The 25,199-nt window shown below is 34.1% G+C and overlaps 1 protein-coding gene across 8 annotated transcripts in view; it reads left to right on the top strand.

The window, feature by feature from the left end:
- LOC126884204 (myocardin-related transcription factor B-like) overlaps positions 1 to 25,199 on the top strand; it is a 454,025-nt gene that overhangs the window by 411,218 nt on the left and 17,608 nt on the right. For all 8 annotated transcript variants that reach the window (XM_050650075.1, XM_050650073.1, XM_050650076.1 and 5 more), the window contains 3 exons: positions 1,054 to 2,281; positions 9,311 to 9,672; positions 20,867 to 21,532. In XM_050650075.1, coding sequence (XP_050506032.1) covers positions 1,054 to 2,281; positions 9,311 to 9,672; positions 20,867 to 21,532 — 2,256 coding nt within the window. The remainder of the gene's footprint in view (positions 1 to 1,053; positions 2,282 to 9,310; positions 9,673 to 20,866; positions 21,533 to 25,199) is intronic.

Here is a 25,199-nt window from a genome sequence, read left to right as displayed (position 1 = left end):
GTGTTATCATCGACTGCCATATATTCGTCCTCTTACCCTACGCTAAAACAAACCGTCTTAGGCTAATCTCCTTTTTCCTGTGAAACAACCCAATTAAAATTAGTTCAAAGCATATACCGACATCTTCCAATAACCCAATAATACAAAAATTAAAAGTAGTCCGCTACCGTCGCCGTGATCCCCAATTCGTTCCACCCATCTGTGCCCACGTAGGTACATATGTGTGAGACTCTATCCCGTTCTCGTATTAATAATTAAGAAATATTATATACAGGGTATCTTAAAAATTAAGATAAAATATTTACAATCCTACATATATATATATATATATATATATATATATATATATACAATTGGTGTATAATGTAAACATACAACCCCGTGACGTCACGACGCGTTTTGGGGTGGCTGATATAAGTTGAATTTTTAGTCGACTTTAGGGGCCAAACAAAAGACAAACAAAACTTTTTTATCTTTGATACAGGTTCTAAATTATGTTCTGTTGTGATTTATACCATTTTTTTTCGAATTTAAAATTTTATGCAAGTTCCCTATGAAAACTATGCCTTTGCAATTTCAAAATACAGTGGTCATGACCTTTCTGACACATTGATCGACTCTTGGTCACTCCGAAGCACTGTTGTGCTGGCTTCAGTCCACTGCCGTGCGTTCATTCTGTTCTTTGGAGTGTAATAGTGGATCCAGGTTTTATCACCGGTTTCCAATTGACATCAAAAGTCAGACAGATTTTGTTTTCTTTGCCGTTTTATTTCTCAAATAATAATGTTTAATGAGAGATGAAAATTGTTTTTTACATATGTGTCATTTTTCCAAACACGTCAAATTTATGCATGTATCAAAAATATACCAATGGCCGCATCGTGCTAAAATTTGACATATATGCCTAAAAAGTTAGGCTTTCTAGATCTAATGTTTTTGTGATCGCAGCGCCCTAATCGGCGATAGAGGTTACCATTCTGACCATCAGATATAATACGTATTTCCAAATTTTTACCTAATAAAAGTATCTAAAACACAGTAATTTTGTTTCAGGCCCGGACCGTTGGAACTTATTCAAAAGAATATTCTTCATACTGAGGAACCAATAGAAGAGGCTGTAAAAACCGGTAGAATATCATATAAGGCTACCAGTGAAGGTCAGCTTCACAGGCCACAACTACCTTCCAACTATGTTAATCCCGAAGAAGATTCCCAAAGTTCTGAAGGTGATAACAGAGTCAGTCCGGGTCCTTCGGATGTCCTGGAAACAGCAGCGAAATCCGCCGGAATAGTTGTGTCCCTTTTACAACCAACGGAGACTGTGGTCGTGACTTCGTCGAGCCCCATATTGAAAAAAGACAATAATGACCTTATATTCGCGGATCTGTGTAGATCAGTGGCAGCGCCGCTTCTATCACAGGCATCCGCCTCTTCCCCTGCCTCCCTAGTGTCTTCCACCTCAACCTTAAGCCCTCTTTCCAGTGTTGCGAGTCCAATCATGTCACAACCTGCAACACCTGCTCCCCCTCCTCCGCCGCCCATTTCCTTAATAACTCGTACAATGCAATCGCCGGTAAGAAGTGATTCCGTTAAGGATAAAAATAGGAAAAAGTCCAAAACGAAATCAATGCCAAAAACCCGCACTATTAAATTCCATGAATATAAAGGACCACCTAATGCTCAGAAAAATTCCAATTCGAGTTCATCCCAAGAAGAAAGTTCGTATGACTTATTACTCAAACAACAGACGTTGCTTCTACAATTTCAGTTACAGTTGCAGCACAAGTACCCACAAATCATCTTGCCAGCTTCACAAAAGTCAATTTCTTCAGATAGTAGTAGTAATAGCAATAATAATATTAATATCCAACAGCCGTCACCTTCTCCTTCCACATCTTCAGAATCTTCGACACCCTCCAGAATAACTGGCAGATTAGAAGATATGAAAGTTAGTGATTTGAAAGCCGAATTAAAGCGCCGTAGCCTGCCGGTTTCAGGCTCCAAGCCACAACTTATTGAAAGACTTAAACCCTTCACTACTTCTAATGATATTATTAACCACAATCCCCCATCAATAGACTCATCTATTCACAGTAATGCGAGTATGGATCAAGCACACAATTCCCCTATTTATCAGAATATAGATTCTCCATCATCACAAGATGAGAAACCCGAGCAGATGGATTTGGACCCAACGAGTCCAGCTCCTCAGCCCATGCAAGAACAATATATACAATACAAAATTCAACAGAGTCAAGAAGCTTCTCAGCAAAAATCTAATGTAAGTAATAGTCTAATATCCAAATCTAACTCGACCTTCACCCATCTGTTTAACGGATGAAACATTTTTTTTAATGAAATTTCATACATAGACAAATATGACTTGCATGTGTTGCCTATCAAAATATTGTCATATTTATCCTTAAGGGATTTATAAGTAGGGTTTGAAATGAACATTTCAAGCAGATTTTTGTGAATTTTTTTGAAAGTATGGTAGAATTTTTTTATTTTTAAATTAAATAGGCACATTCAGTATAATTCAAAGAATATTAAAAAAAACAATTAAAGGAAAAATATGCTTGGCAAAACTTTTCGGTATCACTCAGGAGTAAAAAAAAAACGATTTTTTTTTGCAAAAACGGTGAAAATCAACATATTTATTACATATTTATTATTGTTGAACAAAAAATAAGCATAAAACAAAAATATCTCGACAGCGTTACCTCACGAAATGTCTAAAGAAAATACAGTAGAGCGTCGATTATCCGAACTAATTGGGGGACAGGGTTGTTTGGATAATCGAACTGTATTGATATAGCAATACTATTTACCCATAAGCGAATGAAAACCTTATTTACATACATCTTTACATACTTACATACATGTATATCTTTAGTGACAAATAGGATAGAAATTAAACAAAAAAGTGCTGTATTTGCAAGACAATGAAGCTTTTTTAGCATGAAGCATTAAGAAATCGTCAATTTTCTTCTGCAGAAGCAATCCTACCCGTTTATGAGTGGCTCTGTTACGGGTATGTGTCTGGCAAAGTATTTCAGAATTGATTAAAAAATATGAAATTTGATTTTCGGTGTCAGTTTGGCATCATAAATTATATGCAACAAAGCTAAAACGGACATCTTGGATATTAGTGCACCCTACGTAACGCACAGCTGAATCTTATGTTTGTGCTTCCCAGTGTTGCCATGCCATTTCTTTCATAATTTCAATCGATGTTAAATGTACCTACAAGAATAATAGAATAAGAACGTTTACTTCTCCGTCATTATACTAGGTAGAATAACAAATGAGGTGTCAAATGAAAGCTTATAATCCAAGGATAGTACTAAAGGTGAGAAATATTAAAATGGAACAGAGTTGTAGCGAGGTAAACGCAAAAAACGTGATTTCATTTTTTTTTTATTTTATGTTAAAATTGCGATTTTGACAATGTTCCCCCACATAAAATTCAAAATAAACCTCATTTTAGTTTTCAGCACCCTTGAAAATATAAAGTATGAATAAAATTAGCCATTCAACCCTCAGTGGTCAGTATCTCGAAAACTAAGCGTTTTTTTGATGGTGTCCCACTCGTGTATAATATCACAAAAAATTGTAACGTGATAGTATGAAAAAATAGCGGATATGGCAACGGTGTTACAAGTGATGATCGGATCCAATGCCAAAATCTACACAGACATATTAGGGTGCACTAATATTTAAGATGTCCAGCTAAAACTCCCTGTGATCTAGAGAGGAGAACTAGGTTCTCCCCGGGATCTTTTTTGAGTAACCGCTTATACAGGGTGTTTCATTAATAATTGTCCATATAGTAACTGGTGAAACCTTATCACAAAATATGAAGATTTAACCTAAAACACTTAAATAAAATGTGGTTCCTTACTGAGTTACAGGGTGTTTTATCTAAAAATTTAAAAACTATTTTTGCTCAGTATTTTAAATTATGATAAACAAACGTTTCTAGCTACTACCAGAGGCGTACGACAGGGGATGGTGAATGGTTGACCCTTCTCAAATTCTACGCCACTGGAGAAATTACTATTTTAGTGCCATTTTTACATTCTACAATACTTCCTACATAAATTATATACTCTTCATTGGTAACGATAAAGTCATTAGTTTTCGAGATATTTGAAGTTAAATATAAAACGGCACAGATATTTTGATTAATTTATGATATGATTCATATGATTACAATTTAAAAATTATTTGTACCCAGTACTTTAAAACTATTTGGCGCATCCTTATCATACTTGGCAGAAAGTGTAGGTACTGTACACCCTACTAAATTAAGATAATTAAACGTTTCTAGCTACTACCAGAGGCGTACGACAGGGGATAGTGGCTGGTTGACCCCTCCCAAATTCTACGCTACTGACGAAATTGCTATTTTAGTGTAATTTTTTGAGTTTGCAATAGTTTTTATGTCAATAATATACTCTTTATTCGTAACGATAAAATGATTAGTTTTCGAGATATTTGAAATTAAAAATGAAGCGACACAATACATTGATCAAAATAACCGTGTCGTTTCATTTTTAACTTCAAATATCTCGAAAACTAATGAGTTTATCGTTACGAATGAAGAGTATAATATTTTCATAGAAAGTATTGGAGAATCAAAAAATTGAACTAAAATAGAAATTTCGCCAGTGGCGTAGAATTTGGAAAGGGTCAACCATTCACTTTACCCCGTCGTACGCCTCTGGTAATAGCCATAAACGTTTGTTTAACATAATTTAGTAGCTTGTATAGTACCTATACTTTCTGACAAGTATGAAAAGAATACGTCGAATAGTTTTAAAATGTTGTGCAAAAGAAGTTTTTAAATTTTTAGATAAAACACCCTGTAACTCAGTAAGAAACCACATTTTATTTAAGTGTTTTAGGTTAAATCTTCGTATTTTGTGCTAAGGTTTCTCCAGTTACTATATGGACAATTATTAATGAAACAACCTGTATGCAGCATCATCTAAATTCGTGTTTAAGGCAAGTTTTATCGTATTACGATTTGTGGATCCGTCAGAAGAATTAAACCGGAACATAAAGTTATTTATGTCCGTCTTTTGTTTATTATCCTTCTTACCAGCCTACCAACTTTGTATTCATTGGATAAATTGGTTGCAGATTCACCTCCCTCTAACCGTTTGTTAATCTCGTGTTTATTTTTCATAGAAAGGCTTACGTTTAGGCATTTTCAATCGAGTTTTTACATGAAAATTCAGGAGTTCGGATAAGCGGTCGTTCGGTTGATCGACTTTCGGATAATCGACGCTCTACTGTATGTGCAAAATTTTAGGTGGATAGATCTAGCAGTTAAGTTGCAATGTCCACCGCCTTTGAAAAAGGCAGTTTAAAAAAAACACGTTTAAAGTTTTGTCAACTTTTATTTTCAATTTCTTTTTTGTCTGTCAAATCATAAAGTGATGCACACCGGAATATGTTTTTGAATCGCAAAGTTATTTACAAAAGAGAATGGGAACAGCTGTTGAGCGTTTCTCACTACGCTCAAGCGCGCTGGTACGAACCTGCTGCAAAGCGAGTCGAAGGTAGGGATATTCAACATGGTGTATTTCCGGTAATTTTGCTCCGATCACCCTGAAGAAATAGAAAATTTTTAAACATTTTCAAACTATACTATATATTCAAAATATACATATAATTTAAAAAAATAACTTTGTTTAGCAAGTTTCACCCATTTGACTTTAAACGCGTTTATCTAAAAAACTGTTTTTTTACAAAGGCGGTGGACATTGTAACTCAAAAACTACCTGACTGATCCACCTGAAATTTTATATATATATTTTCTTTAAACATTTCGTGAGGTAATGCTGTCGAGATTTGTTTTATGCTTATTTTTTGTTGAACAATAATAAATATGTTGGTTTTCACCCTTTTTTGCAAAAAATTTCGTTATTTTGACTTTAGAGTGATACCAAAAAGTCAAACATCATTAAAACTAAAAGACATCATTAGCTTGAGAAATTGATAAGCTAATAAAATCTTTTTGAATTTTTTGTTTCACATGTGTTCAATCTCAAATTAATCCCTTAATTTGTAATCTCACATTATTCTTAACTTCCTTAACTGTTATAGTTTCACCGTGTATAATTGAAACATTGGGAAAACATATATCGAGTAATATTTTAACTATTAAAGTCCAGTAAACCTTTAGCAACCTAAACAAACTGCCAAATCGTGGTATTTCCATTTGAACTTCCTAAGTTTTGCAATAGCTTGATTAAACTGTAGTTTGCAAGTTCATTGTTCTTGTTACCACGCAAGTTATTGATGATTTGTATATGTATTTTGATGAGATTATAAATTAGCCAAAGGGACTATTTCGAGTCGCAGTCTAATTAGAATAGTTACCTCGTTAAGAAGTGCGTAAGCCATTGGTTGAAGTTACGTCACTAGAGTGTAATTATCAGTACAATCGGAAAAATGAAAGAATACCCATGAACGAACATATAAAACACACTGTATTTTCCTGTCACCGTGTCACACAAAAAATTGGCCAGCGCAAGTACATGTAATAATTACATGTACTTACGCTGGGCAATTTTCTTTGTGACACGGTGACAGAAAAATACAGCGTGTTTTATATGTTCGTTCATGGGTATTCTTTCATTTTTCCGACTGTAGCTGTCATTAAGGGCAGTCTATTATAGAAAGTTACCTGACCAACAACTATAGTGTAATTAAACCATAGCTGTCAATAAACCATATTTTTACTCCACACTTCAAGCATTTATTTATCATCGTCGATCGAGAAGAATCGGACAAAGGGGCATTAGAAAACAATTCGATCCTCTGATGCCCACCGCAAAATCCATTTTTTTTGAGATGTCTTTAAAAATTTGCCGCCGTTGGCTTATTTTTCAATATTTGTCCTTGAATTTTTTTTGAATATTCTTTGAATTGTACTGAATATGCTTATTTAATTTAAAAATAAAATAATTCTACCATCTTTCAAAAAAATTTACAAAAGTGTGCTTGAAATGTTGATTTCAACCCTACGCCTCCCTTAATGACAGCTATGACCGTATTTTGATAGGCAACCCATGCAAGTCGTATTTGTGTCCTATTGACAAACATTAAAAAGTGTTTTAATGGTGAAGAGTGCATCTTTCGTATGCAATTTTGGCATTTTGTGCAAATTAAGTTCGTTTCTATAAATCTGTTAAATAAATAAACATTGTTCGATTTTTGCCATTTTGTACGATTCTCACGAGATCAATAAAATGTATTACTGCCATTGGCCGCTCACTATGGAATTTCCATTGGAACCTAACCTAATCTTTAAAGCCTATAACATGAAATTTCGATTTTGAGTTTTGAAAAATACTATGAATTTGAAATATATGACTAATAAAAAACTCTGAATTTCAACTTTCACATGACAAATGATTTAAAACGTATAAAACTGCTTCTTTTCTACACACAAGTACGTTTTTCAAAGTTATACAACTTCAGCTATAAATTCCACCCAATGCCTTCTTTGTGGCCTTCACAAATGCCTTCACAATGCCTTCACAAATCTTGTCTCTACTCTCTTTGCGCTAGAGCAAAACAAGAGTGGTTGTTGCGCGCTGAACGTAGAATCTTGCGTAGATGTAACTATGAGCACTGGCGATATCCCTCAAACGAAATCCATAACATCTCGAACATCCCCAAAATCACCGAGAGAATAAACTCTCTGAACAGGAACTTCACAAAGTAATCAACGGCCCCCCCTCCGACACACAAGAATCTCTCAAATGTTCCTGTTCATCTTCCGGCCACGTACTCCACCGAAAGCCCAAACGCAAAAAGATTCATTTACCGTCCGCTCTAATGCAAACATGCGTTGACGAACTCCCGGTGGAGTACGAAAACATCCTCGAGGCTACCCCGTTAGCCTACCGTACCCACCTCTAACATTTCCTCTTCCCTACCCCGAACAGGGAGAAGTTGGTTTTTTGCGGTTTCCCAACTTCATTGCACAATTATACCTGTTCGTCCCAAGAAAATAGCCGCAACTATTTTCTCCACTCGAACGCACACTGTCCACGCTACGCTCAAAGCCACCTCCTGACCGCCGACGAGGGACGCAGGTTCGCCTGTCGTTGTACAATGGTTTCTAGGGAGACTGGTCGAGAGCAAAGCACGGACAGTACACGTAAATGTCTATGAAACCAACAACAATCCATCAAACTTTCTTATCTGTTGACTTCTTAGCCTTCTGGACACCACCGTCCGGCATAACCCAGGATCCAAAAACACCAGGACACGGCGCTTGCCCCAGTGTGTTTTTCGGACTGTTTGCTTTTGCTGCCAACACTATACATTCACTACAAACCCTGAAGAGGACAAAATCCTAAACGGGGACAATCATTGATCGCATTTCCACATAGCAATTTATCTATACACGTAAATCAAACAATGATAGTAGTAGTTCTTTGTGGAAGCATTTCCCGTGACGTGAAATCATTTGTAACGTGAAAGTTTAAATTCAGCGTTTTTTAGGCACATTTCAAATGCCTCATATTTGTTGCCCAAACTCAAAATCCAAATAATTTCATATTATAGGTTTCGAAGATTAGGCTCTAACGATGGAAATTTCATAGCGACCGGTCAATGGAAGTGATAAATTTAATTGATCTCATGAGAATCGTAAAAAATTGAAAAAATCAAGCAATATTTATTTAATTAACAGCTTTATAGAAAAAAACTTGCGATCAAATTTGAAAATTGCGAACGAAATCTTTTAAACACCTTTTTGTTTTTTGTCGATAGGACACTGATCAAAAGATATCGAATTTTTACCGTCAAGTTGATACAAATTTTATTTAAAAATATTGATTTCTCAGCGCGTAACTCACATTCAAAATCACCGGTGGCTTCAAGCGTTGTTTCTGATAGAACAATTCATTCTACACAAAAAGTGCTAATAAACATTTTTGTTCAAAATTATCTCAGCTACATTTCTTGTTTGACACATTTTTTCTATGGCGTACAGATTCTTGGTAACTCGGTGTTTTCCATTTTTTTCCCTTCTACGAGGGGGGCTTTAGGCGGTAGCTCGAGGGTAGGAGTGGTAAACTGTTTTGCATATTTTTTGGTATCCCACAATTGACATTTTCAAAAAAATTCGGCTTGTTCGTGTGATTTTTAGAGGTTCAGCGGCATTTCGTCTCATGACGACTAGATTTGCTTAATAATTTTTATAATTTACTTCGGTTGTTTAAAGTAATAAAACAATGGTTACATTAAAATAATCTTACGTCACACATTCTTAAATTTACAGGAACACGAGGATATCGTTAGAGAACAACAAAGGCAAATTGAAGAACTGCAACGAGAACTAACGTTGTCTCAACTAAAACTACAAGCTGCAACTAGATCGGAACCGAAAGCACAGATGATCGCTCTTCAGAAACACCTGCAGGCAAGACAGCAACAACAACAGCAAAGATTACAACAACAACAACAACAGCAACAACAGCAGCAGCAACAACAACAGCAGCAGCAGCAGCAGCAACAACAACAGCAGCAGCAACAACAGCAGCAGCAGCAACAACAGCAGCAGCAGCAACAAAATTTCGTTTTGCAAATGAAGCAGTTGCAAGCGTTGCAGTCCAGACAAGCCGCGAATGAAGAACAGCAAAGGTATGTACCTACTATTAGTCTTCTATTTTTTTTATTGATTAATAATACATTTGTCAATAATTGCCGGGCCTAACTAAAAGATGGCGACTCTATGACTTTAATGAATTTTCTATATGACGTTTCGGTAATCCTAACTTTCAAAGGCATTGAAAAATTGAAAAAATCACCAGTTGTGCAGTCAAAAATGTAATAGTTTTGGCCTATTGAAACAAAAAGACTTATAGTTCATGCAACTGGAAATGGCTTTGACATCAGATTAGCGTGGATATCAGGACATTCAAATATCCCGGGTAACGAAGAAGCTGACACCCTGGCATATAGGAAGAACTTTGAACATACCAATGGCCATGCCCCTCCATGTCCAAGACGTATATACTAACATTAAGTCTAAAGTGTATGATGAATTCAGAAATAAATGGAACAACCTAATCAGAATCAAAGACTATCAATACCGAAAAGTACACCTACCTACCTTTCCTAAAAATGTATGGTTTGCCATTCTTCCATTCATAGTTCGAAGACACATCACTACAATTATTAGGTTACGTACAGGGCATTATCTAAGAAAAGAAAACTTGCATATAATGAACCTGGCAGACGATTGCGAATGTGGGTCCATAGAAAATCTTATCACATATTTTTGAATGCCCTATTAACTCCATTCCAACCTGGGATATCTACAATTTTTTTTGCCAATAAAGGACTTCCAACCCCCATAACAATATATTCAATTTTACATAACGTAGATGAAGAATCAATCAAAGCAATTATGAAGTTTCTTAGCATAAACAGAATAAAACTATAATGCTCAACTAGCTACACCTTATTTCTAATTCATGCTTATTACTAATAGGTTGTGTTGGTTATTGCATAACGCCCATATGTTCGCTTACTACAGTATAGGTTGTGTATAAAAAGTAAATATTTAGTCAAAGTTATCACCATAGCCAATATACTTCAAAAAATCAAGAAGTAAACACATTCGGCGGGCCCGACATGGTCGTGAGCCAGTCAACGTCGTGACCGCCAACCTGATCGAGCTGGCCAAATTGCATAAAGCAAAGCCAATAACCAAGCAAGCAAAGGCATTCTGTCAAAATTTCATGTCATTCGAATTATTATTTACCGAGTTACAGTGCTTGAAGTGTTACACTACTTTTGTAATTTTATAACAGTGGATTCAAAGCAATTCCGTCTGTTAATTATTTATCACTGTTATTTAATGGAAAAAATACTGTCCAAACTGAGCAATAGCTCAAAAAGTGTTACCGGGACTGTACTCCATCGATTACAACTATTAATCGATGTATTCAAACGCGGTCGTACCGACATCAATGATGCTGAGCGCTCTGAAAAGCCTCTGCAATGATGCAGATATTTCCGAAAACATCGTAAAAACGTTGAAAATATTATGGAAAGCCACAAAGTGAAGTTAAGAAATAGGTGATATTTCTAAAGTTTTCAAAGGATGTAAGAAAGCTGTTTTCCAAATGGGTGCCGCGTTTTCTCACACCATAGCAAAAACAATAACGAATTGATGAATCTCTGCGCTGCGTTTGGACATGTTTAATCGGAATAGGGCTTTTCATTTAGTCATTTGTTTCGAGCTTCTGTCAGGTGTCATCAAATATTAATATATCTACGTCATACTTCTTTGGTTTTAGTCCAGAAAGCCACTGCGGATCCGCTAGAAAAAATATTCTAATTCGGATTTTTTGCACAATCTTACTCAAAAAGGACTCCTTTTAACAAATTTGCATGTTGCCAGGACCAAAAGGTGGTCAAAAATTTTTTAAACGTTTTTTTTTGTTTTTTTCCTAAAATTATTTTTTTTGCATGGAAAAAAGTTTTTTTTAGGTTTTCTGGATCATTCCAAACAGAAAAGGTCTTTAGTGACTTTTCTCTAAAGTTGATAGTTTTTGACATATAAGCGATTAAAAATTGAAAAATTGCGAAATCGGCCATTTTTAACCCTCAAAAACTATATGAAAAACTGAAAATTTGAATGTTGCCAAGGTAGGTAGACATTCTTTAAACATCGATTGATGAAACTTCGAAGAGTTTTTTGCAATACAATATTCCAAACTCCTTTGTTTTTTAATTGCTAATCAAGCGTGCGCGACACTATTTTCCACCGACAGTATGGTGCAAATGAAAGGAATAAATTGGTTATTTCCTAAACCGGCGACTTTAAGGAAAAATCCCGAAACAGGTCGATTTTTATTTTTAAGTTATGATATTGTGGCATATATGGTATACTAGTGACGTCATCCATCTGGACGTGATGACGTAATCGATGATTTTTTTAAATGAGAATAGGGGTCACGTGCTAGCTCATTTGAAAGGTTTTTTAATTCTATATTCAGTAATCTAAACTATTTACATAATTATTTATACAGGGTGTCCAAAAAATTTTTATTAAATTAAATTATTTGACAAAAAAAGAAGTAGAAGGACACGCTGTATAAATAATTGTGCAAATGTTTACATTACTGAATAGAGAATTGAAGAACCTTTCAAATGAGCTACCACACGACCCCTATTCTCATTTAAAAAAATCATCGATTACGTCATCACGCCCAGACGGATGACGTCACTAGTATACCATATATGCCACAATATCATAACTTAAAAATAAAAATCGACCTGTTTCGGGATTGTTCCTTAAAGTTGCCGCTTTACGAAATAACGAATTTATTCCTTTCATTTGCACCATACTGTCGGTGGAAAATAGTGTCGCGCACGCTTGATAAGCAATTAAAAAACAAAGGAGTTTGGAATATTGTATTGCAAAAAGCTCTTCGGGGTTTCATCAATTGATGTTTAAAGAATGTCTACCTACCTTGGCAACATTCAAATTTTCAGTTTTTCATATAGTTTTTGAGGGTTAAAAATGGCCGATTTCGCAATTTTTCAATTTTTAATCGCTTATATGTCAAAAACTATCAACTTTAGAGAAAAGTCACTAAAGACCTTTTCTGTTTGGAATGATCCAAAAAACCTAAAAAAACTTTTTTCCATGCAAAAAAATAATTTTAGGAAAAAAACAAAAAAAATCGTTTAAAAAATTTTTGACCACCTTTTGGTCCTGGCAACATGCAAATTTGTTAAAAGGAGTTGTTTTTGAGTAAGATTGTGCAAAAAATCCGAATTAGAATATTTTTCCTAGCGGATGCGCAGTGGCTTTCTGGACTATTTGTATTATTGGTATATACCAATAACGTATGACGTAGATATATTAATATGACACATGACAGAAGCTCAAAACAAACGACAATCCATGAAAAGCCCTATATATCGGAGTTTTTGCGTCGGTATGTTACAATGGATAAAACATGGAACTATCACTTCACTCCGGAATCAAATCGGCAGACATATGTGAGGACAGCACCAAGAGAAATCCGTCTAAACCGACCAAAGACGCAACACACCGCGGGAAAGGTTATGGCCTCTGTATTCTGAGACCTGCAAGGAATTATTTTCATTGACTATTTGAAACATGCAGAAACAATCAACAGCGACTACTATATTGGTTTATTGGAGCATTTGAAGACCGAAATCGCAGAGAAAAGGCCTAATTTGTTGAAGAAAAATATGTTTCACCAAGACACCAAGACACTTGTGATGTGGCACTAAGTCGACGAAAACTTCTTCTTCTTCTTCCTTCGTGTATGTAGGCTTTAAAGCCTGTTTCTTCTTAAATATTAGCCTCCTAAATTGTTTAACTTATCGCACCATCTTTTTCTTGGTCTGCCAGTACTTCTTCGTCCATTTGGTGACTTATCTCGTGCTATTTGTACTATCCTATCCTCTGATATTCTACTAATGTCTTCGTTCCACTCCTGTTTCCGTTTTGTCACCCATCCATTTATGTCTTCTATATTGCATCCAACAGACTTTTCCCTGATATTCGTCTGAGTATTTTCATCTCTGTTGTTTCTAGTAGTCGTCTCGTTTTAGATGTATCAGGTCTTGTCTCCGCCGTGTATGTTAATATAGGTCTAATTGCTGCTTTACAGATTCTTGCTTTTGTGTCTTGTCTTAGGTGTTTGTTCTTCCAGATTATGTCATTAAGAGATCCCGCCGCTTTACTTGCTTTTAAGCTTTGTTGTCTGCTTTATTAATTTCCCATCAATTTCGAGTTTACATCGTAGTGGGTATTTAGATGTTGTCATACATTTGGTTGTTTCTGCTGATATTATCATATTGTTTTTCTTGGCTGTTGTATTGAAGATGTGTGTTAATCTTTGGAGATCGTCTTCTGTCTCGGCGATTGATGCGGCGTCGTCTGCATAACATAATACTTGGATTTCTTTGTTCCCCATTCTGTAACCATGACCTTTACGTACTACTTCTATTATTTCGTCCATTATTATATTAAAGAGCAGTGGGCTTAATGAGTCACCTTGTCTGACTCCGCTTTGTACTGGTATAAACTGCGTTAGTTTTCCATTTATCTTTGCCTGTATTAGATTTTGAAAGTAGATGTTTTCGATGGTTTGTATAATATTGATTGGGTATGTTTCTTCTATACAGTAAATGTAAGACGTCTTCGACTTGGATGCGATCGAAAGTCTTTGTCAGGTCTATAAAACATAGATATGCTGGTTTATTGTACTCAATGGCCTTTTCTGTGATTTGTCTCGGTACAAATACGGCGTCTACGCATCTGATAAAGTTGTTAGTTTATTGATTTTGTTGGTTGGTACTTTTGTGGTTATAGTCCTGTCGCCAGGGGGGGTACAACGGCCTCCTTTATTCAGATGGACTTACCCAAGTTTTTTTCATGTATTTTGACCCGTAGAATACGAACTTTTTGGGTAACAGTTGATCCGGATGTCGATAAGATTGTTATTGACCAAGAACTTGAGTAATTACATAACAGAGGTTTCTCACAAAACAAAACTTTTTTTTGGTTTTTTTGTGGGTCATTCTAAGTAAAAAATGTTCTAACAAGTTTTCCCGTAGGATGCTCAGTTTTCGAGATAAACGCGGTTGAACTTTCAAAAAATCGAAAAACTGCAATTTTTAAACCCGAATAACTTTTGATTAAAAAATAAAATAGCAATTCTGCTTAGCGCCTTTGAAAGTTCAAGTCAAATTATATCGGTTTTGATTATTTTGCATTGCTAAAAATTTATTGTGTTATTGTTAGACAAAGCTACAAACACCTAGTGCGCGAGTGATGTTTTCTATGATTTCTCATTTAAAATCTAACGAGTAGGTAGAATAGGTACTAGTGCAATCGAGGCTATTTCTACGTAGCATGCGTTAAAATGCATGTAAAGGCACGGGAAACACTATGTGTTTATAGCTTTGTTAAACAATAAAAAAATAAATTTTTAGCAATGCAAATAATTAAAACCGATATAATTTGACTTAAACTTTCAAATGCGGTAAGCAGACTGGCTATTTTATTTTTTAATCAAAAGTTATTCGGGTTCAAAAATTGCAATTTTTCGATTTTTTGAAAGTTCAACCGCGGTTATCTCGAAAACTAGCCATCCTACGAAAAAAATTGTAGAAACATGTTTTGCTTAGAATGACCCAAAAAATACCAAAAAATGTTTTGTTTTGCGAGAGATCGCGGTTATGTAATTCCTCAAGTTCTTGGTCAATAACAATCTTATCGACATCCGGATCAACTGTTACCCAAAAAATTCGTATTCTACGGGTCAAAATACATGAAAAAAACTTGGGTAAGTCCATCTGAATAAAGGAGGACGTTGTACCCCCCCTGGCGACAGGACTATTAGCTTAAGTGCGGTGTTCAGTAGATTTATACCTCTATAATTGTTGGTGTCTTCTTTGTCTCCTTTCTTGAACATTGGTATCATGCTGTTTCTCCATGCGTCTGGTATCTTGCAGTGCAATATTAATTTTTGTATAAGTTTTGTCATCTCTAGGGTTATACTTTCTCCTCCGTATTTTAGAAGCTCGTTGGTTATTCCGTCTTGTCCTGGTGACTTTCTATTTTTGAGTGAATTTATGGCTATCTCTATTTCCTGAAAACTGATTTCTATTTCGTGTCTTAATTCAGGTAGGTTATTATTTTGATTATTATTTTCCTTTCCTTTAAACAGTTCCGTCAAGTATTTTTCCCATTCGTTTGCAGGTATGTTATTGTATTCCTTCAATTCTGCCATTTCTTTCCGTTGGTTTCTTATGAATCTCCATATTTGTTTTTGTATTCCGTAGAAGTCGCTTTCCATCCTTTTTGTAAACTGTTCCCAGTGTTCATTTTTTGTTCTTCTTACCAATTGCTTTGTTTCATTCCGTATTCTTCTATAGGTGTCTCTGTATTTGGAGGGGATCCGAGAAACGATCGTGCGCGAATAGCGGAGAAATCTTGCAACTTTCTTAAATAATTCATTGTCAAATTGACGTATATTTCATACCTACTGTCAATGAAGAAGAAAAATTATATGTTGCTCCACAATATTGATATGATGTATGCAATTATTATATAAAAGTAAATTTAATTAATTGTATTTTGCTTGTAGTAGTGCATTTTAATAATTAATTTTATTTACTACATACAATTGTTTACCTTTTAAGAGGAAACAGTAGCGATCAACAGGTAGCGAAAACGCGTTTCAAGATTGCGGCTATAATTTTGAATATTTTTTCGAGATATTTGGGACAAGTATTCGTAATATAATAAAGAATGGCGGTACATAGCCCAATTTGAAAAATATATTAATATGTGGAAATTACTCTGTAATTAAATTCAATATTAAAAAAACGAGCCTGTACCGCCATTAAGAAGAACAAAAAAATACACTTTCTTCAAATAAACTTTTTTATCCGATGCCTAGATTTTGTGTCATTTTGGAACTACTAAAATTTTTTATTTCATTAGTAGTTCCAAAATGACACAAAATCTAGGCATCGGATAAAAAAGTTTATTTGAAGAAAGTGTATTTTTTTGTTCTTCTTAATGGCGGTACAGGCTCGTTTTTTTAATATTGTATTTAATTACAGAGTAATTTCCACATATTAATATATTTTTCAAATTGGGCTCTGTACCGCCATTCTTTATTATATTACGAATACGTGTGCCAAATATCTCGACAGAATATTCAAAATTACAGCCGCAATCTTGGAACGCGTTTTTGCTACCTGTTGATCGCTACTGTTTCCTCTTAATAACATAACCTTGATATTACTTTTCCTTCTTATAATTTTTTGGGCTATGGCCTTGACAATAATTGTTGCTAAAAAGCTAAAAAAGTTGCCGAGCTATGAAACCAGGTATCGCTTTTCCGAACTTGCACGGTCCCAATAGTTCAGATCTCCCAGGGATTAGGTACCACCTTTTTTCCGATTTCAAAAAAAAATGCTCCGTGGCAAGAGACATCGCTCCAACGAGCGATATATAAAATTTTATAAATTTTATACAGGCAAATAAATCGTTTCACAAGGAAAAATTCGAATAGCATTGGAATGATTGTATCGTCGTTAAAAGAGGTTATTTTGATGAATAAAGAATAATTTTTGCAAAAAAATGTTGTTTTACTAATTAGGCTCAGGACTTACTGATCGACGTAATAAGTGAAATTAATTAATATCAAAACACGAATTATGAATGTTCTTTGGAAAAACACTTTTTTAAAAAACTGAATTCACAATTAAAACTTTTATTTCGACAAACAAAGATTTTAGATACAACTCAATAATTTAAAATCAGACTTTACTTTAACATTTAAATCAAACTACTTTTTACTATTTTTAATCAGACTGAAAAATATTGATTTTTACATGGTGTTTTATAATTTTATAATTGCTGATCTTGCTGTCCAATACGTCGCAATTAGGTCCAGAATGTTCAACGCTGCGACGCGGCGTAGCCTCGTGTTGATTCCACGTGGTAGAATATACTGGATGGTAGCGGTCGTTGTACTATAACTACTCCATCCCCTGAAGAAGTTTTGTAAGGGATGAACAAAACTTTTGGATTGGCATCTCTTGGAATTTCGTTGCTAGAATTTGTTTTTTGTATCTGTAACATATACAAGGCAAATAATTTTAATAAAAATCTATACAGGAGTTAACCAATAAATGGCTATGGCTATGGTTCCATAATTTTGGATTCTGAATGCTGGAGGGTTTGAATTTTGTCTAAATTGGTTGAAGTTTTGTTGTCGATGTGGTTGTTGAAACTGATTCTGTGGGTAGAATTGCCTGATTGGTTGCTGCCATTGCGGAGGTGCAAAATTTTGTTGTTGATAAAATGGTTTTTGGACAGGTAAAGGCATTTGCTGTCTCTGAGGTCGGCGTTCTTGATAATTTTCGCTTCTTCCTGATGTTGAAGGTTGACTTATTTGATTTTTTTGAAGATATCTAACATTATTTTCTTCTTGTACGTATTGTATCGCCGTAGCTAAACTTCCTGGTCTCATTGCTCTGATAACAGAGCCCATTGGTTCTCGTAGGCCTGCTAAAAATGTTGTAAGAGCTTGTTGACGGAAAAATTCCTGTTTGCTTCTTTTTTTACAGTATGTCATTCTAAGTAATTGTTGATACAGCTTAAAAGTCCCATTATTTTTTCGTAAAAATGCATGATAGATTCTGTTGCTCCTTGTTTTAAATTTACTAGGTCTCTTGTAAGCGAATTTTCGTCTCTTTGGTCTCCAAAATTTTGAATTAATGCATTTTTTATTTCGTCAAAAGTTTCGCATCCATATACAGATATAACTTCTTTGGCTCTACCTGTTAATTTACTTATAATACCATGAAGCAAAAATTTATTTTAGATATTAGCTGCGTTTAGTCTATCATAATAATGGTTTAGAAGTATTGTAGAAACTTTAATAAATTCATGTAATTCATTTGGGTTTCCGTCGAAATTTGGAAGAATGCATAAATTTTTCACGTCAAATTGTGGAACTGCCATATTTAAAAAAAAAAATTCAATATATATAGTCAATAGTCAAATACGTATAGTAATTTCAAATATATCAATCTTAAACTGCTTATTATTTATCTATTAATCTCTAGTGTTTATTAATATATAGTATTTATTAAGCTATTCAAATTTTTCTTTAAATAAATTTCTAAATCTGGCTCTAAAGTCAATCTAAGGACTTAGAGGAGATATTTCTAAATTATTTTAATCTTTCTATTAATTTATTCAAATCTTTGTTTTTATCTTCTTAATCTAGCTCTGATTCAATCTAAGGACTCAGAGGAGTCTGATTTAATAATATCTCTTTCAAAAAATTAATCTTCTTAATTCTAAGTAATAATAAAAATCGCTTACAGGATAAAGACGATGCCGATGTGCATTCCTTTGCTCCTGAAGGCTCCTAACTTCTATTTCTAACTGCTAATTCCCTTGGGTGAACTCTGCAACGGTTTCCCTGGGGCTGGTTCTTGGAACAGTGGACAAACACTTAAAAGTGACGAGGATCTGTAAAGACTCTTCCACTTCCGTACTGACTCTGCGCCAATTATGAATGTTCTTTGGAAAAACACTTTTTTAAAAAACTGAACTTCACAATTAAAACTTTTATTTCGACAAACAAAGATTTTAGATACAACTCAATAATTTAAAATCAGACTTTACTTTAACATTTAAATCAAACTACTTTTTACTATTTTTAATCAGACTGAAAAATATTGATTTTTACATGGTGTTTTATAATTTTATAATTGCTGATCTTGCTGTCCAATACGTCGCAATTAGGTCCAGAATGTTCAACGCTGCGACGCGGCGTAGCCTCGTGTTGATTCCACGTGGTAGAATATACTGGATGGTAGCGGTCGTTGTACTATAACTCACGGCAGGAATATATTTTTTCTCTTTTTGTTTCAAAATAAAAAGGTTTATTAACACGTTGACGGACAGTGCGTCAAATGTATAAGCAAGTGTTGTGACACTGTATGTATTTTGCAAAGTAGAATAAGGAAAAATACAACGACTATAGACGTTGTGACCGTTGTGTCACATTACGTCAATGGAAATAGACGGATGGAAAATAAATAATGGAAATTAGACGTCTATAGACGTTCTGTCCGTCAACGTGTTAAACAGAAGCTTTATGTCGATGGCATATAATTAGAGTAACAAGCATAAACACTGTTTAAATTTATTAAACAAACTAAATACATTATACAAGTGTGGATGTTAAATTTTAGGATACGGGGTCGGTAGAGCCCTGAACTTTTTTTTTAAGGTTAAATTTCAAGTACAGTTGAGTCCGGGAATCTTTACCCGTGCGTCATCATTTAAAGCATACGAAATAAGTCGATGATAGGTTGGAACACTTGCTGTTGCGCTTAGTAAATTTCAATTTCCGACTTATCATCGACTTATTTGGTGTGCTTTAAATGATGACGCACGGGTAAAAATTCCCGGACTCAACTGTAACTGATATTGAATTAAAGCTGATCCTCCGCCATGCTGCATTGGTTATAAAGGAATAATCTAGTAAGGAGCTATCTGTAGGCAATTATGATCTATTGGCTGGTAACTCCATAAGTGTCACGGTCTCTTTTCGATAAATCCTATGTAATAGGTACAACTGTTGAATACCCTTTTCATTATATTTATCGCTACCAACGAGCAGCATTCGATTATAACATGGCAGATTAGAGTATGGTTGCTATTGGACAAATGAACGTTGTGTGTCCACATTTAAGGGCATAGGCTCAAAATGTCGCCTGCCAAAATGTTCAATGTGTTTTAAATGTATTCATTTTTTTCGAATCCAGAGAAAACTAATAAATATTTTGAAAAATTTAAACGCAGAATGGAAGATTACATTATCACTGAGGGCCGAAAGTCCCTGAAAACTTCTATAATGTTTATTTTAATAAGTTACAAGGTTGAAAATTAAAGAGAAAAGTTAGTGTGATTTTTAATTGCAAATATTTCATTCAAAAGAAACTTTTTATTTATTCTAAGGGACTTTCGGCTTTCGGTAATAACGTAATCTTTCATTCTGCGTTTAAATATTTCAAAAATACTAAGTTTAAAGGTGAAGGTCCTGGATTATCTTGCACTAGTGGTCAAGTTAATTTGATGCCATATATGATTTCCGGAAACGGGCCAAATTCTTTTCATTTTTTGACTCATATAGCTAAAACGTCTGTTAGGTTAGCCAGTGTTTACATAACCTCATTTTAAATAAAATATTTTCTTACCAGTTAGTTTTACTTTGTTTTTAATCAAAAATATTTATTTTTTTAGGTTACAACAACAGCAGCAGCAGCAACAACAACAACAGCAGCAGCAGCAACAACAAATTAACTTCCACAATCAGAAAAATATAACTGGTGGATTAATTTTAAACAGTGCTGAGGCAGCTCTCATGTTCAACCAACTAATGCAAAACAAAGCGAAGATTCTTAACGGCCACAACAGAAGCACATCATCTCCAAACGTACTCAATTCCATCATAACTCCAATAATAGCTACACCTGACATAAAAGAAATAAAAGCTGAATACATAGAAGACCAAAGAATACCGAAAGAAGTGAAGATAGAGTTCGCGGATGATATTAAGCCCCCTCCGCCACAGTATAGCGAAGCTACGAAGCAAATGAACAAAAAGAATCATATAAAAAGTCAGATAGTTGACGACGTTTTAGAAATATTAATTAAAAACGGGGAACTGCCGCCCAGTGCCGCTAATGATCCTCTTACTCCAAATTCCGCTGGCACTAAATCGACTGAACCTATGTACCCACCTTCGGTTGCGGTACAGAATCATATGGATGATAATCATAACCATAACGGTACTGCGATGGATCCTGATGGTCCGGAGGCCACTTTGGGAATTGATCCATCCGATTTACTAGAGACTTTAGATAATTTAGAAAATATGGATTTTTCTCAGTTAGTGATGGAACTAGGGTAAGTATTTTATATTATTGGTAGTGATGTACTGGTTTTGAACAAGAGTCATCTTGTTATATCAAAGATGGTTAACCAAAAACAAACTTACGATGAACTTCAGTTACTGTTTAGGCAACCACCGTCATAATTCCTTTTTAAAAAATTTAATAAGTTAATAAAGAATTTTTTTCTTACATAATATGTATCTATTATCTAATTAGATATTATCTAACACGTTTAGATGTTTGTATTTGACCGATAATTACATTTTAATTTTTGTTTCTGACGTTTCTGAAATAAAAATTCTGAATTTTAAATAAAATTGTAAAAAATTTATCTGTGGAACCAAATGTCGTTTACAATTATTGTGGTAGGAATGAAGAAAATCAATTTGACAGTTGACCTCCTTGGCCTTGGTTTTATAGGTTTCGGCTATGTTTATACTGGTAGAGTTCTAAGAGGTGTCATCTTTTCCCTAGATTGAAATTAAATTCTAATATTTCTCTGCTTGTGTTTTATGTCATACCTAATTGATTATAGATTATGTGCCCCTGAGATATTCTGTTGATGTAGTTCTTTAATTTTTCCTGTATGATGTTAGGTTTGGTTTTGGATAGGATAGCTTCATGAAACCCGTCAAATGTCGTATATTTCGGATCCAAAATAGTTTTTTTTCCATCCTACTCCGTCAGACTTTGTTTGTTATTAGTGTTTAAAACACTTCACCAGTTTGTCACTTGAGTTGGTGAATGACTCTTGTTCTTCACATAAGACGAGAACCAGCTTCTGCAGTAGTTGATTACCAAGACTCTGATTATCTTTGTCGAGTCTAAGCAAGATGTAAGTCGGAAATCGGCGTTGAAATGAATATTAAATGGAGCTAATTGTTTTATTTTTTCAACACAAACACTTTTTACAAAAGCTGTACAATAATAACGATTACGAATTTTAATACATAACTTTACTATGTCTTAGCGAACCGCGAGTAAACGTCGGCCGCGTTCTGAGTGTCAAACTTGTACGTAATAATGATAGAGTGGGAAATATGCGTAATAAACGTGAGATTGTCCAAACTATGGACATACGAGAGTAACGAGAGGACAGCGCGACTATAGACAATCGGGACTATATTTTCTTAGTTGTACTAAATGTGACTGACTAACTCTGCGACTAGTATCTGTTGCTGATTCTTAACCGCATAAGAAGTCGGCTTCTTGTGGATTTTTACAACTAGGGGGAAAATCAATTAACTTTTGTGCGCGTCTAATTTAATAATTGAGGGGCCCAGATGCTAAGGGGTACAAGTGATAAAATGGTTCATTTGAGAAAAACGAAGTCAAAGTTTTTACATAGTAAATTCTACAGCAAATTAATCACTTATAAACTTATTTAGAATTAACTTTCTACCTTTTATTTATCTAATTGTAAAAGCTTTTGTAAAGTTAGTATTTATTTTCATTCAAAATATTTGAAATTTGGAAAAAAAAACGTTCGCATTTGTACACCTATGCTTCAAATTTTGCACTTGTTTCTCTTTGCCGCTTACAGTAGGAAAAATGAAAGAATACCCATGCGTCATCGATGATATGCATACGAATCAAATCAAAAATTTCTAGTCAAAACAACGTCTAAACTAAGTTAATACTGTAAAAAACGGATGTGACTACTACCCCACCGTACAATTTTCGCTACGGAAATGTGTCAAAAAATGTTTATGATGTTATTCTTTTTCTGATAATACCTATATATTTATTGGTAATACATGTTACTTTTACTATCGTAATTAATTATTTGATATAGATTAATAATACAAAAATAATGAGTAAGCAAATATAGTATTATGAATTTCTTCATGTTAATTTTGCCGGACGTAAATAGTAACAGGGATTTAAAAAATGTCGTTTATGTCAGCTGCATTAAGTGACTTAAATGAAAGTAAACTTAATGAATTCAGATCATTTTGATATCCAGATCATTTTCTAGACATTATCTGCAAATAGATGTACATTCGTAAAAATATAGTAATCTGTAATTCTATACACTTTGATTGAAAAGTCAGAGTAATATGTACACGTTTGGCAAACTCATAGACAGAAGTTAACCATATTGACAGATGATTACTTATAAATTTTATTGACTTATTTTAATTAAATAAATAGTTTATTCAAGTAAATACGAATGATTATTAAAATTTATAAACTCTACCGAACCTAACCCAGTTTCACTGTCAAATTGACAGAAATTGAATCTGTCAGATTATAGTTGACCAGCACGATTACTCGAATAGTAGTTTATACAGTCATTATCTCTACTGATGAATGTTTTTCTAAAAATGACATTAGAAGTACAGAAATAGTCAAGTGTGAGTTTAAATTTTCTACTAAATTAATATAACTACGTTGAACAATTGTATCGCCGTCTTTCTCTGTCAATTATAAATATGTAACTGCATTTGTCTTGGATAACGTTTTTGCTTAGTAGACAACACTTAATCTATCTCTCTCGTTTGTTATTTATAGAAAAAGGCAACAAATCCAAAATATGTGCTTGATATGATCGTTCATGGGTATTCTTTCATTTTTCCGACTGTAAGTACCTTACGAATTTCTTAAATTCTTAAACTAAAATAAAAGAAAAATTACGTAAAAATTTAACATTTTTATTTATGAAAACTTACTTGGTACATTTTGTGTTATTATTTCACTTATTTTGAATACTTTTTTAATGGCTTGATTTGCAAAGATACTAAACAAATTACCAAAAATAATATCCAACACCTTACAGGCAAAGGGATACAAATGAAGTTATACCTGTTTGCCGCAAACTGTTTTTAAATATTTCGTAAGTAATCAAACTAGAACCTGCGATATGTCGCCACCAGTAGTTTAATTCATCTGTATCTCTTTCCCACTAAATTTTTAATACTATCTAGTATTATTTTGTGCACTTAACTCAGTGTATAATATTTTGTCACTTGTACCCCTTAGCATGTAAGCCCCTCAATTATAAGCAAATAAAACCTTTTAGTGCGGTCGCAACATGAAAGGCCGTTTAAAGTTTCGGGGAACATAAAATTGCAATAATAACGAACTGAACTTGAGCTTCTAATCCAAGCTATATTAATCCATATGTGGATTTAGACCAATAAATTGTTTTTGTGAAGTTTTGGAAACGTGTGAAAAAGAAGAAATAACGGGGGATCGAGATTATAAATTTGTTTTCAGAGCGTAAAGATTTCCATGTCAAAGGTTTGCGACAGTCAACGGAAGTACGGAGAACTCCAATGGATTAGTAATTTAATGTGACTTACTCATATTCGAGTTAATTGGAAGCTGCAAGGGGCAAATGTGTATCCATATCCATGTATCCGAACATGTGTATCCGTTTAAGAAATAGTAGAAGATGCGATAAATTATATTAAGATCGTATAAGTAAAGAAATATTGTTATCGATATGTTACAAAGTTTTAAGAATTAGTTTTTTTACCTCAATTTTGTCTTTAATTACCAGTTGGGGCAGAAAATATTTCTGATTCATTATTAGGTGTTCAGGTATGATGATTTAATTCTTATCATAGTCATTCGTAATTGCTTCCGCAAAAATAATGAATGATGTTCACTTTGCTTTCTTGATGAGGTTTTTATTGAAATTGTTCTTAATCGTTATGATCTACCAGTTATGAGGT

Source organism: Diabrotica virgifera, chromosome 5 (assembly GCF_917563875.1).
Source record: "Diabrotica virgifera virgifera chromosome 5, PGI_DIABVI_V3a".
Lineage (NCBI taxonomy): Eukaryota > Metazoa > Arthropoda > Insecta > Coleoptera > Chrysomelidae > Diabrotica > Diabrotica virgifera.
The sequence above is the reverse complement of the archived record's forward strand: the minus strand, read 5'-3'. Positions and strand labels throughout refer to the sequence as shown.